General features: G+C 33.9%; 1 protein-coding gene across 1 annotated transcript in view; it reads right to left on the bottom strand.

Annotated features, from left to right (window-relative positions):
• Positions 1 to 1,887: 1,887 nt before the first annotated feature.
• LOC104467172 (ryanodine receptor 3-like) overlaps positions 1,888 to 15,165 on the bottom strand; it is a gene marked incomplete at both ends in the record, with an annotated part of 114,588 nt that continues 101,310 nt past the window's right edge. The window contains 16 exon segments of the mRNA XM_010080842.1: positions 1,888 to 1,946; positions 4,607 to 5,687; positions 5,689 to 5,923; positions 6,242 to 6,323; positions 7,512 to 7,616; positions 7,997 to 8,125; positions 8,521 to 8,609; positions 9,081 to 9,161; positions 9,630 to 9,647; positions 9,884 to 9,957; positions 11,513 to 11,589; positions 11,849 to 11,928; positions 12,171 to 12,270; positions 12,549 to 12,605; positions 13,282 to 13,333; positions 14,254 to 14,363. Of these exon segments, the coding sequence (XP_010079144.1) occupies positions 1,888 to 1,946; positions 4,607 to 5,687; positions 5,689 to 5,923; positions 6,242 to 6,323; positions 7,512 to 7,616; positions 7,997 to 8,125; positions 8,521 to 8,609; positions 9,081 to 9,161; positions 9,630 to 9,647; positions 9,884 to 9,957; positions 11,513 to 11,589; positions 11,849 to 11,928; positions 12,171 to 12,270; positions 12,549 to 12,605; positions 13,282 to 13,333; positions 14,254 to 14,363 (2,429 nt within the window).

Genomic DNA, 15,165 nt, shown 5'->3' with positions numbered 1-15,165 from the left:
CATCAAGGTGGTTGAAAGTCTTAGGCATGTGGACGTTGTTCACTTTATCACACTGCAGCAAGAATCATATGATGGGTGTTTAAGAATGTGTTTATCTTCTACCAAAAAAGTCTCTGTTGCAGCCTCAGAAATCTAAGCCATTTAAACTCAAATTTTTAAGCTGAAGGCAATTTGAATATGCTGCAAAAGTACTTGAGAGGAGAATTAAGAATGGCAGACAAGAGAGGACAACAGGGAATAAGGAAAGTGAGTCCAATAAAATAACAGAGGTAGAAAGAGATCATGCTTATGGAAAATAAGAGGTGAAAAAGCCTGAGATAAGAAAATGGGTGTCACAGGAGATTTTTGGTGAATTCCTAGATATTTATAAATAGCTTCACTGAAGCACTGGTAAATATGCTACTAGTGTCTCAATCAGGAGACCAAAATCAAGTCAACAAAGAAAAAAGACCATCAGTGATGTGACTTAGCAAAACTTTTAAAAGGGGTCATTTGACCAATCTAAATGTTAACCAGCTTAATAGTACATTGTAAAATGGTCTAGATAAAACAACAGTTTCTGAAACTGCTTATTTTGAAGTTACTCTCTTGATGAGTAACACTCATCAACAGATTCTTTGGATAGATCGTACCAAAAAAACCATGGAAGAGTCTAAGTGCACTTTTTAATTACTGTAAGTGCTCTAAACAATGAAAATAATACGCTTAACATCCCTGCGGGGATTAAAGAGAGAAAAAAAATCATATCAAAACAATTCTGTGACAATAAAAGGCAAGAAGGGTACTTCTTAATTGAAGAAGTATGTTAGATGCAGCCTGGAAGGTAACAGACAGAAAAGGAAAATATACTGAACCATCACAGATAGAGCTGATGCCATACTTTAATGAGGTATCACAAAAAAACCCCAAAACCTCACTTAAATGCACATGTATGAGCATACATTTATGTGCACATATTCTTGTCTAAGACATACATATATACATCTATGTATATACACATATAAATACATGTATGCATACATACACACATATAAACATACATACACAGAGGGGGGAAAAAGGATACTTTTCAGACAAGCTATACAAAGTGTATCTGGTCCTAAAATACTGATCCCAATGGCATACTTAAATTAATTAGCATTGGCAGATATGAGGAGAAAGATAAATGAGGCTAAAGGAAACATTTTAGACATGAAGCAAAAATAGAAAATAAAGAAAAAATTATGTATAGCTTTTGAATATGTAAGAATCTCTAGGAGATCTTTTGTGTGTGTACAAATATCATAAGGGAATTCATGAGGCTGCAAGCCTACAATGTGACTGCAGGTCCAGAAAGACAGCATGCCCCTTAAAAGAAAGATGCTGCTAAAGCAAGGTAAACATTTTTTAAAAAGTCATTTATAAGGCAGTCATGTGTAGGATGACTGGACAAAGGAATGTATCTGCTGTCAGATTCACAACTTCAGAACAGATAAAACAGCAATAATAAAAACTGTTGGGTTTAGGCAAATTTTGTGTTTCAGTGATCAACAACTGTTGCCTGAAAATTACCGTGGGAGAAAGTGTAAATAGCAGTAATGACAAGTTGCAGAGTTTTTTTCAAGACTGGTGCTCATTTTTAAAGGTAGTTAGGGGAATTTTTTAAAAACCAATGCCCACAGTTATATGCAGAATTGTCAAGGGCCACAGAAATCATATTACCATGTTGTTGTCCACTGAGATGGCCTGCCACCCCTTAGGGACTGTGCTGCTTTCCAGAATACTGATAAGACAAAGTGTACATAAAGTGCTTTGAATACTGAGCATTGCTTGGATTCTTTCTGGCCAAATTATCTAGCACTAGACTGTAGCAAGGAATTAAACAGAAACTGTGTAAAAATAACTTACTCAGCCTTCTCAGCTTCTGCTTTTCTTTCTGTTTCAGCTTCTTTTGTAATTTCAGGTATCTGCAAAAATTATTTTAACTGTCAGAATGGATCTATTCAAATAACATTTTGGTAACTTTAGTTACTGTTTTCTAGGAAACAAAATAATTACCACACTATACTTTTTATAGCACTTTGCACTTCTGAAGTGTTAGATTTTTAAAAATAGACAGCTCAGACTAGATTTTAATAGTGAAAACTGCAGAAATTCTTCTGATAGCTTTTTTCAGTATAGTGTTCTGAACAGTGTAACTAGCCCAGTTGACTGCAAAAGATCTGTGTAATTATCTAATATTACAAAACCTAATTACTTTGTCAACATGCAATTGAAAACAGACAAATATTTAAACAACTTTTACTGACGCAATGTTTTCATCAAACTGTTTATGTTAGGTGGGTTGATGCTTCATTAAACCTTCACTGGCACACCTCACAACCATCTATGTGTTTACAACATTGCCTTGAGATACGGAAAAAAACAATATACAATTTTACAGATGGCTGACTGCAGCCAAGAAGCTGGTGGAGGGTAATTCAGAGATCATTTGATGATGCCGAGCTCTTCTAAAGGGTAGGGTGAGGGAAGAATGAATAAATCCCTATCCATCCTTTACATCCCTCTATCATATGCTCTCTCAGTTGTCTCCTTTCCAGGCTGAATAGCCTTAACCCACTTAATTCCATACACAAGATTTGTTCCATATCAAGTTTCATTAACTTTTTGACCTTCACTGAACCTTTTTCAGTTTTATCACATTCTTTTTGTAATGGGGAACCTGGTCTTCAAGACAGGGATATACTTTGGGTGGAGCATATGTATTCTGGGGTTTTCCTCTCTGTTCCTTTATCAACATTCAAGATTTCATTTTGCTTTTTTGATCTGTGTTGATTGACGTTTTCATTGAACTGATATTTTTGTACAACTCTATTAGACTCCCAAGCAGTAGCAATGAGCTCAAAATCCAACATTTTACATGTAAGATTATAACTTTTTCTCCCATATACATCACTTCACTGATTTTCTTCTGCTATTTTAAGGCCACTTTGCAGCTGGTTCTTGATTTTACTGTTACAAGTAACTTATATTTATCAGCAAACTATTAGCTTCACTTCTTTTCTTATTTGTGAACGCCCACGGCTCTCACCACAGGTTCCTGTGGAACTTCACAGTAAAAACTAAGTCTTAACAATCTTCATCATGCACAATTCCAGAGTTTATTTTGAAGTTTCTCTGGCTACATGGTAATGTCACTGACCTTATCACTACACAACTGCTTTTCCAGTATACAGAGGTGAATTTCTGTTTCTATCCATTTGTGTAAGTTTTATTACTGTAAATGCTTAAGACAGACATAGTGACTTCCCAAAGCGAATTTATGATTCTTACACTGCTCTTTCTTCTTTGAGCTCTACTTAATAGCTATATCAAGTGCTCTAACTGGATTACTTGAGCCGTTCACATACACAATGTGAAGAGCAGTTTCTGTAATATAGAATTAGTCTAAACATTATTTGTTAAATTTGACTAGATAACATATTTAAGGTAAAAACTGGATAAATTGCGTAGCTGACTGCACATTAATGATTCAAAGTATGTGCGTAAATTACTGAGCATTTTTAACAATAGTTACAAAAAAATCTGAGAGAAATGCATAAATCAAAGTAAAGCAAATTCTAAAGTATTTACTCAGATCTGCTAAGACCCTTAAGTTAAAATAATATTTTTCAATACCAACCACATTACATTTATGCTAAATGAGACAGGATTTTAAAAGACTGTCATTGTTAAGTACATGCATAAAGATGAATTAATAAATAAATAAGAAAAATAAATGGAAGAATATAGTTCAATCTAGGCAATAAACAATTCTTGGAGAAAAAAAATACAAATGAAGAGGAAATAATGAACTAAGATGTACAATAGAGGCTTATCTTGAAAATATCTGGAAAGCATAGCATAAAGAGGTGTATTAATGATGAGAGGAAAGATATATTTGAATAACAAGTAGAAACAGATCTGGAGTGTAGAGTGAAACATAATGCCTTCCAAATATGACAAATGCATTTGGGTTTTGACATTCAGTTCAATCCATTTTTAAACAAAATGATAAATTACTTTTAGCTCAACTGAGTGGAACAAAATATATTGTTCATGAAAGAGAATAAAAATAAAGAATGATTATATGATAAATATTAAAGAAACAATAAACTCAGGCAAAATTATTTCAAATAATAAGAAAAAATATATTTTGTTATATGCGATCAGGAAAGCATTTAGAAGAAAGACGATAGAGATAAGGAGTTATTATGAAGAAAGTAGACTGCAAAAGCAACTGAAATATACTGTGAAAAAATGGGGTATGAAGAATAAACAAGACTGTAAACCATTTAAAGCAAAAACTGTGCCTAGAAAACTGATAGTGATTTTTGTTTTGAATGAAGTCCAAATGAACAATAACAACAATTTACTGTAGTGAAATCTAAATACACTGGACTGACTTTTTCTGCCACCTAAACTCTCCTGATTGTTTTTAAGAGTATAGATTATATATAAAGTCTGTTCTCATCGAGAACATTTATTAATCAGTTAACTGGCAAATAATGAAGTTACTAATAGAAAACTCAGTAACATATTTATATTATCATTTTCTCCGAAGAAATACAAAATTACTTTAACATACCTGTAATCCTTTTTTCTTATGAACTGTGTTTTCCAAAGACGACTGGATATCGTTACCAAGGATTTCTGCAATATCTCCAAGTCCAGCATCATGACCATGTTTTGAGCCACCTTCCTTCTTTGTATGAATGCCAAAAATATCTGAGATTATGTCAGTTTCTCCCTTTTCACCCTTCACAAACTGCACAAGTTCAGCTCTGATGCCATGCTCAGTGCCTTCAGCCTTTTCTGCTTCCATAACATCATCATGGATTCCAAACTGTGTTGGGTCAGGCATGTCCCCTAATATTTTAGTAACTTTAATGTTTTTGGCTCCTTCAACCAGGCCACCCCCAAATACAGTGCTCCAAAGAATCTGGAAAATTCCCCACACTATAGAAAAAAATAGCTGGAACATCCCTACGAATAGGATCCAGAAAAAGGAAAAAAACATTTTCACCATCTCTTTTACACTCATCTTTCTAACTTTTCTGTATTGTTTCCTTAGGTTCTTCACAGTGATCATTTTAAAAAAGTTGGCGACATTCTTCTTCACCGCAACACAGGCCATTGCAAAAGCTGAAGCAGATTCCAGGGCCTTTTCTTCTTCCTCATCATCTCCAATATCCACTACATAACAAGGCTCAGCCTCTTCCTCTTCCTCAGGCCTCTCAGATGAATCAGTTTCAGAGATCTGGGACGCTAACTGCATTTCAAAGATTGTGTCTTCACAGAAATTCACAAAGAGTTCCATTTTTTCTTGCTCTCCACCTTCATTTACAACATCAAATATGAACTGCCTTTTGGATTCCTTCACCTGTGGCTTCTCCCATTGCATTCTACTGGATTCACTGATTTCAAAATAAACTCTTTCTATTTTCTTGGCTCCACCCATTATTTCAATACGGCCAAGGTATGGTTCAAAATAATTAAGAACACTTTCCGCAGGCTCAAGTAAGCTCTGAAGGCGTGAATCATTAGGCATGTGCTCTGAGAGGTTTGTTAGCAATACTGCTACATTAAATCCAATGTCTTTGGCTGGTTCATGGAATCGTTCCACAAAATCAACATAGTTAAACATATCATTTTCATCTGCTTCTGTTTTTGAATTCAATCTCTGACTGTGTGTATTGTTTTTGAGCCTCCATTGATTTCTGGAATTCCTTCCTTGAAATGATGCCTTTACCATCTGGGTCATGCTCTTTGAAAGCATCTGAGTTAGTCAGATCTTTTAACTTGAGGAACATGTCAAAGAACTTCAAAATCATTTCAACATTGCTAGATGATTCTACAAGTGTGTCTACCATTTGTTTTCCAATGGTTCCATTTACAACGTTACCTAAGTAGTGTGTTAAAACAGGAAGTTATTTTACATGGCTACATTTTAAATAAATAAGTTTCATATTCATGTTGAGAACAGAACAAAAATGTTCTTAAATCTTCATAATTCTTCTTGCAACATGCTTTTCTGTGGCAGCCCTTCTTTTCACAACTATGCACATTCCAGAACAATTGTTAAATAAATATGAAATAGGTGTTTTCCTGGCATCACATAAAGACAATTAAAAAACAGTTTAGAAAGATTAACGTAATTCTTGTACTTTACATTATGAAGCTTAGCTAATCATATTTGACCATAAAGAAAAACAGGTCCAACCTTCAAGCAGCGACAAGAGCATCACTACCATATCCTTTAGCAGATCTAGCAGTTCTTTAAGCAATTCAATCTGAGCAGAGTCCTGTAAAAAAAAAAAAAAAAAAAAAAAAAGTAGTAAAAGTTTTTTTTTCTTTCTTTGTATTTATTTGGAAAACTAAATGCATTTGGAACAAGACAGTATGCAAGATGGTCATCTAAATGTAGTTCACATTCTTCAGCAACATTTCGTTGTCATTTTATTATGATTACTATCAGGAGTCTTATACAATATGAGGGTAACTTACTACAGCAGAGGTATTAATACCATAAAGATAAGCTTTAATAAAGCATTAAGGGGTACCAAAGTGCAGATAAGGGACAGCAGAAACTCACAAAATTGGTTACTCCACAGATCTGACAGTATTCATCTCAGAAAGAATCCATCCTATCTCACTTCACAGGGAATATTCAATGGCATAATGCATTACCATTCAAACAGAACTAGAACTCTTGTTTAACTACAGAACATGATAAGCCTAACGTGGATTTGTGACTAACATTAAGTATCTAGAAACTGTTAAGTATCCTCAAAATTCCAATATACTTCTTTAGGGTGGAAAGAAATCTTAGGATTAAGTCAGAGGGTAGCAGAGACACAGAATAAGAGTGAGGAAATGCCTCTCTACACTGTTGCATTTCAATGCCTAGTGGCTTGAATGTAGGGGTACATTAAGCAGAAGTCGCAAAAGAACATAGAAACCTGAAACTGTAAAAAGGGGTGGGACTCCACAATGCCCTGCACAGTGAAATGAACACTGCCTGTAGCCTTCCTGCTCAGTGCCTGTAATGGATTAACTGGACAAGTTGGCCTACCGTCACATTCCCTCCCTCTCTGAATCTTTCACAGCTTTTCTTTGCTCTACTTAGCTGTAGCATGGGAACCATGCTTTTAATGATGCTTCTGCTCTGACAGATCATCAGGTTTTGGCAACAGGGAGGAAGGGACCAAACTGTCACCTTCATTATCAGAAAGGTATAATTGAGTAGGAAGCAGTGGGTTTGATGCTCAAAAACGTGAGTGCACAGTGATGATTAATGCTAAAAGAGTGATATGAAGATGCTAATCCTGAGATGCAGTCTTGGACCTCTACATTACAATAGGCCCATGCACAATGAATGAGTCTCAGCACATTTATATGATATATATAATATATCAATATTCAATTGACTTTCAATATTCAATTAATTTATAAACACATGCAAAGACAGACTACTTGACTACTGAAAATACCTGTGAAAGTTTCATCTGCATATTGGCAAAGACATGAAGAAAGCCAACAACTGCATCCCACAGCCTGCTATGAGCCAGACTCTGTTGATTGCCTATGCAAGGGCCCTAAAAAAATTAAGAAAAACATATTTTTTTATTTATACAAAATAAAATAAAACAAAACAAATAAAACTATTTGCTTTCCTAAGCTTTCTCCCTGGAAAAAAAATTAAAAAGAAACTTTAGGCATCCATGAAGCTTCATGAGAAAGTTTCCCAAGGTCTCTTTGGTATCTAGTGCATAAATACTAGATTGTATCATGTTAAATATGCAGCCATTCACATGTTTTGGTATTAACTTTGACACTGGGCCAGACATTCCATGTAACTTTATAAAAATTAGGAAAAACAGAGCCAAAGTACTTACAAATTTATGATAGGATACGATCAGGCCTATGTAATCATAGGACTTCACTGTTAATACCTTGAGCAAAGCTTTTTGTTTACCTGGATATATTCTGTAAGGGAATTGAATATTTGTTTGGTGACCGCCAAAGCTTTAGAGAAGTTACGTTGTCCTGATTCATCAATGACATCCTTTCCTGAATAGTACCAATAGAAGTCACTGATAGATTCCTAAGAAAGAACAGGAGTGTTATATTTTCTAATTTTGGATTCTGTAAGCAGTATTTACTGCCTGCATTTGTATCATCAAAAGTTGAATCAGCAGCAGATGAAATTTAATATTTCTGTGTCAATCTATTTCTTATGACAATAATTTTTTGCATTTTTATCTATGCTCCCTGCAGAAGTGAACAATGAAATAAATTAACAAACATCTGGTTTCACACTGAATTCTGAAAAGTCATCTATTTTAAAAGGAAAAAAGAGATGAACTAAATTGAATCATAATTCTTTATTTTAGATATCCCTGAAGAGAGGATTTTCACATTTGACTCCAGTAAAATATGAAACTATAAAAATGAAGGAAAGGCAACACGTTATACTCCATTTTCCTGTTTGTTCCTCACCTGAAGACGCAAGAGATAGTCAACCGTACTAATGATAATATTTACTGTTGTGGTGTTGCCCATCTGAGTACGTAGGTAATTTTGAAAGTCTGAAATAAGAAGTGATTTATGCTTGGTTAGTATACATATATAGGAATAAAAAATAAAAGGTCATTTTCATATTTTCATGGAGACATGGAGAATACAGTATGTTGTTGGGTACAGATGCTTATGTGGTGAAAGTGGAACTATACAACATAAATCACAGATTTATGCAGATCACAACACAAATACAACTGAAGAATTGTTATCCATGTGATTTGCAATAGGCTTTACTATTAACAATTGTCATAAAAATTGAATTTACATTAAGATGTAAAAATTCAAATTAAACTCTGCAATTCAAATTGTTGGCATGTTAGTTTTCCCTCAGAAAACTAAATGGATTAGAATTCAGTTAGGAATGAGTGCATTCATTAGGAATTCTAGTAGAAAAATACCTATTATAATGGGTTCTATTCAACTCCGTTTAAGAACAGACTCATCACACATTTTCCCCAAAGTTAATTCAGTTCACTTACCATTGTTATGCCCTTCACAGAGTAGTTGTAAAAATCTAAATAGATCTCGAGTAAATTCATCATGCTGCAATACTTTTTCACCTTCAAAATAAATATAACAATTATGTGACAATGGTTATGATTAAGTATACAGAACATACAATACTACAGCAACTTTTAAAACTGGAATTCTAATAAAACCCAGTATTATAAAAGCATTAAAGCAATTTAAAAGAAACAGACTGATAATAATGAAAAGAAAATCTGAGACAGAAAAAGCAAAGCCAAAATATTTAGCACTCCAAGGCATCAATGCTTAAAAAAAGGAAAAAAAAAAAAAAGAGAAAGCAACAAGATATATAAGTAAACAGTTAGTCATAATCATGCCTTAAATATGAATTGCACTTCTTTAATAAGCATCAAACTGTTTATCCAAGCTGAACACACAACCTGCTGCAGACCATAAAGCTAAACCTAAAGATATCTGGGAAGATGCAATGAAAGATTTCTCTCTGTATTTGCAACACACTTTTGCAACAGTAGTATCAAAAACTGTAAACCCAAACATACCACGCTCACGAACGATGACTGTGGATCAAAGAAAAATAACAAGAATACAGGATAAGAATATTGGAAGTTACAATGTTTTTCTTCAAAATTATTGCTAAAGATTTTGTAAATAGAAAGCACATTCAGAACTCAAAGCCTAGAATTACTTATAGTAAGTTTATCAACAGAAACTGCAAGTGAATAAGAGTTCTAGTTAAAGAAGGAAGAACAAATAATGTTTTAAGCACTACTGGAATCAATTTCATTCTACTTACGAGTTCCTTCTTCAGTAACCATTCCCAGGCCTTCTGCTTTATTTTGTCTCTCAAATGCATTCAAGTCAAGAACACTTATATTGAAAAAACAAAAAAAACACAAACAGGAAAAAGTACTATAGTACACAATGGAAAATTATTTTCCTCTAGGAAATCTCTGGAGGCCTTCAACAACTAGTCTTGACCCACTGTGACATGCATTGCCTCATATTTTATTTAATATGTATATTAAATAAAAGAGGTTGGGATAAAAATAAGGGCCCTGAGTCCATTTCTGAAAAGAAATGAATCTCAGGTCAGGTCTCAGCACTTACCTAACTTCACTTCCAGTAACGTCATTCACAGTTTCATGTATAAATGAAGTGGAAAAGGAACCTGAAATATTACTCTTTATATTGACTTACACCTGCCTACCAAAAGGACATTACTGCAGCTAGTTCTCAGTCACACTGTTTTCCACTAATTTATCACTATTATTGCTATTATATTGTTACTGTATATATTATACATTATGTTATGCAGAAGACATATGGAACCTCCGATTCCATATTTTGAAGACATTTATGCAATCAGAGATTCCGTATCTTCCAAGGTCAAAATACACTGCCATCAGAATTTTCCTTTGCTAACTTGGCGTAGCCCAGCATGTGGAATGACTCTTCTCACCACCCATTCAGAATACTTTCATTCAAACAGTCCAAACAGAATTCAATGATTATCTATTTTTTTTTTCAGTTAAACAGCAATGCAGTCATATATTCTACTGTCTAGTGATATCATTAAAACGAAAATAATTTTTTAAAACATTGTTTTCTTTCTCTTGTCAGTAATACCATCACTGCAGGTCCTGTTTGAGCAAGTCCTTGCTAAATTGTTCTGCATAAATGGAAAATTTACAAGACAGATATTATTTAATTAGGCTGCAACTATTCAGCAATGATTTCTGCACTGTAGGTCACCATTCCTTCCACATTTTTCCTGCCTTCATACAGCTTTCTCCACTTCTAATTCCCAGTCTACTCCTCCGGAACCCTTCTGTTGCTTTAAAAGCTTGAAAAAAAGAGGTTGTCTACTGTAAGAGTAATCAGAAAGGTTTTCCACCTTCTTTATGGGAGACATTTATCTTAACTAATTTAAACTTACAGTTTGTCAAGGGAATGGAGTACGGTAGTGTCACTGGTCACATGCCATCTCTAACAAACCTGATACATATGCAGAGGATTCAGATGAAGAGACAGATTATGTAACTCATCAGAGATGTGCAGAAAATGAAAGCTTAGTAAAGCTCCACTAGCCTGTCTCTCCTTCAGTGATGGCTTTTCTGCATCCTTAGAACCATGCAGACAGAAGCGTGAGGGATCTGGGACCGGTGGAGGAGTCATTACATTTTACTTTGCCGCCCCTCCAAACTAAGCCTTCAAAGGCATGCACTGTCTTTGCTTTATCTCCTCCTTTGGAAGAATACTCTAAAAGATTAAGACACTATTCCTCTGATTCACAAAAATTTCCCGTAAGAGTTCTACAATTCATGACTCCTGTAACTTAAATCTAACAAATCCACCTTCACTGAGCAATAACCCACCAACCTGAATAAAACTGAAACCGTAATAATATGATTTATGCCTTTACCTGCAGGACTGCATCAAGCCAGAGAGACTTTGAAAAAATCCAGCATCCTTTTTCTCCTTCAGGTAGTCTAGCATTTTCTAGAAGGTATACAGTTTTTGGGGAAAAATTCCATATTAAAATTATATGAATTAACAATTTCCTGAATTACTATTTGAAATGCAAATCACTGCCAAGAAATAATATCATTGTTATTGTACCAAAAATGCCCTGATATTTCTTCACTGTTTAGCTTAAAATTAAATGGACTAAAATAAAAACACAACAAAACACCCAAATTCTCCAAATTACTGGCCTCCTTTACACAGGCAAGATTCACAGCAGTTAGAAAAGCATTACCTGTTGAACTATGCTATTTCCACCATTTAGAATAGCAATACCAAGTTTCAGTGTTTCAACAACCATGGGTCCTGTATGACCTGTCAAAACAAGGGTGCAGTCATTAAAACTCGCAATTATGAACTATTCAAGCAGAAAAGCAGCCTGGAAATTCTGCCTAGTATAGTTGTAACTGACATTTATTTTGCCTCATTATATACCACATACAAGTTGTACATGATATACATATCATAGGTATAATGACAGAACACACTATGTATATACAGAATTATACCTATAACGTGTATATCATGTATACTTTTAACACTTCACAGAACATTACCTTTGCTTGCACTAATCATCTGAAGGACCATTTCAGCAGCTCCACGGTCATGTAAACGAGCTTGCTGGTAGAGAGTTCTCTGTTTTTCCATTTCTTTCTCCTGGGTTTGGGAACAAAAATGAGAACAGAATAGAGACTGTAACTGATTCAGGAAAAATAGGAGGATGAGAAATCTGAAGCTGTTGAAGGCCATCTGCCTCCATAATCCATGGGTTGTTTGATTCAAAAACTTTGGAACACACCATCTTTCATATGAATAACCTAGTAGACCAGCTCAATACACACTGTGTTATTCTTGCATTTTTTCTAGTGGACATATTTAAAGTACTTGTACATTAAGCAATGAAAAAGAAACATTTCTGTTATTTAAACTCTCACCTCAAATGTCTTTTCTTTTTCTTCTTCTTCTTCTTCCTCTTCTTCTTCCTGACAGCTCTTTTTATGTTGGAAACAGAAATAACAAGATTTTGCTTATTCTGAAACATAATGCCTGTTTTTACTACAGTATTTCTAGAAAAATGAACAAACACATTTTCCCAAGCAATAATTAAAGGCATTAAAAAGATTTAAAATCCCTGTAATTGTTAATATTTGCACTCATCCACACTAGGAAGCTGATATTCTTTAATGTATGAGTACTTCAGGGTATTCATCCAACTACATCTACAAGCTGCAACTGCAGGCTATGTGTTCTTCTGTCTATTTATATCCATAATATTTATCTCCGCAGTCAAATTCTCCTCACATGTCAGCCATAATCAATATGATGCAAAAACTGATTGTCAACTTATTTTTGACAGACTTCAAATATTAACTCCAAAATAATTACCCAAAGAATAAAAATAGCTAACATGTGAAGAGTGCTCATGAGTTAATCCTGTACAAAACAAAGTGCCAAGTGGTATCAACAGGATGGCACATACTGGAATTTTATAATATTATTTTAATGTAGGAAATTTCTCATTATATATATAACTTTGAACACCACTTGCTTCATTAAAAATATACAAATTACTAGTATCAAGCAGTCCACATACGAAACAGAAGGAAAAGATTTAAAAAGCATCTAAAATTAATGGAAGTACCTGAGTGGAGAAATAGATATCCTTACCTTTGCCATCATGGCAGAATAGGCAATATATAAAGGATCATCTTCTAGTTTGCTATAAAGAGATAAAAATATTTAAAATTATTTTACAATTTTACAAAGATGTCATACTCCTACAAAATAAAAATAAAAATATAAACATAACTATAAACATAAATATAGTATAAATATACATATAAAGTATTAATATAAATACAAATTAAATGCCATTTTTATTAAACTGTATGTTATTAAAGTAGATACATGTCTACTTGAAATGCTATTACACTTGAAAAAAGTGTTATATTTTCCTATCTCAAACCAAGTCTTTGTAACTTTTTAATTAAACAATTTAGAGTTATATTTGGCTATCCAACCTAGTCGTGTTGGATAATTAAGGATCACTGGTTGTTGCAGGTGCAGAAAAGTATTATGGAGATATAAGTTAGAATAATTGTAACTGTCAGATGGCAAGTTTATGTTAGTTGTACAGAAAAAAAGTATATGAAACACTGGAGTACTCTGCTCATACAAAATACATATTCTAGTCAACAGTTTAAATTCAAAACAGAAACTAGCACTGAAAGAGATTCATGCTCATCATCAGTGATACGTTTTCTGATATACTGAACAAAATGTAATGAATACCAGCAACAAGAACACACATCTATTACCAGCAGAGACCAGGGGAGGGTACTCTGAATGAACCGGCAGTTCCTGTAGACTTTATGTTTCTATGAGAATTCATACTCATTTATTTCTGTATTGGGTATTTACCAGACTTCTAAAATGTCAAAACCAGTCAATATTTGTCTCAATATAAAGGCTATACCGAGTTCAAACACATGAAAATTCTAATGCAACTGAGAAGCAAAAAAGTATTCACCAAGCACAATAATGAACTGCAGTTGTATTAAATCACTTCTGTAACCTTATTAGAAATTCAGTTACTGTGTGCTTCTACTCAATGTGCTTTTCAACACAGCTCTTTTTTACCTTCTCTCTGTGAGAGCACTGCGACTGAAATAGAGGATAATCTGATGAAGTGGATCAGGCTGTGTTTTCTCCATCTCTTCTTCTTCCTCTTCCTCTTTCTTTGGAAGTGTCTGTCTCAAGATTTATATCAGAATATACAAATTAAGTTTCGTGAGTAAGAAAAAAGATTGACTAATTAAGCTTAATAAAGGATTTCAGTAATTTTATTCTGTCCAATTTGTATTAACTGCCAGTATTCATCTTACTCAGCGTTTTACATCTTGTGCCTCTATGACTCAGCAGTTAGAGTATCTGATTGTTATTCATATCTGATAGTAACATTAGAAGTTTCTCATTTCAAGGTACTGAGAGTAAGACAGTGAAAATCTTAGGGAAGCCTTATTCAGCAGAAATTATGTGTTTCCAGTGGACCAGAACTGAAAGAAAGTCCCAGCTCACTTATTTAGCAGGAGAATTATTGGTAAATGGAACTAGTTTTAATAATATCATCAGATATATCCTATTCAGACCACTGTTTGCTACAATACTTTTGTATATCATGTCTAGGTAAATTTGATTCAACAAATGTAAGGACTGATCTTATTATCAAACATTTTTTGGCAGTTTGAAATATAACATAGCCAGCACTGGCAAAAGAACAGTGTATCACCTTTACCTTACTTGTGTTATCATCCCTTTGCAGGGTTTGTAATTATTGTAGAATACTTGTAATTATAGTAATAATTGTAATTACAGAAGTTCAATTTACCTCTCTAGTAAATCTGAAAGAATTGTAATCACTGTTTTGATTAATAGCCTCAGTCCTTCCTTTAGAAAGGAGCAATCAAGTAAAACAAAGACTGTGACCATATAATTGTCCAGAGCATGAGAAGAATATACTAGCTGTAATTTTGAAAAATCATACAACCTTCT

The sequence above is a fragment of the Pterocles gutturalis genome, unplaced genomic scaffold (assembly GCF_000699245.1).
Source record: "Pterocles gutturalis isolate BGI_N339 unplaced genomic scaffold, ASM69924v1 scaffold39544, whole genome shotgun sequence".
Taxonomy (NCBI): domain Eukaryota; kingdom Metazoa; phylum Chordata; class Aves; order Pterocliformes; family Pteroclidae; genus Pterocles; species Pterocles gutturalis.
The sequence above is the reverse complement of the archived record's forward strand: the minus strand, read 5'-3'. Positions and strand labels throughout refer to the sequence as shown.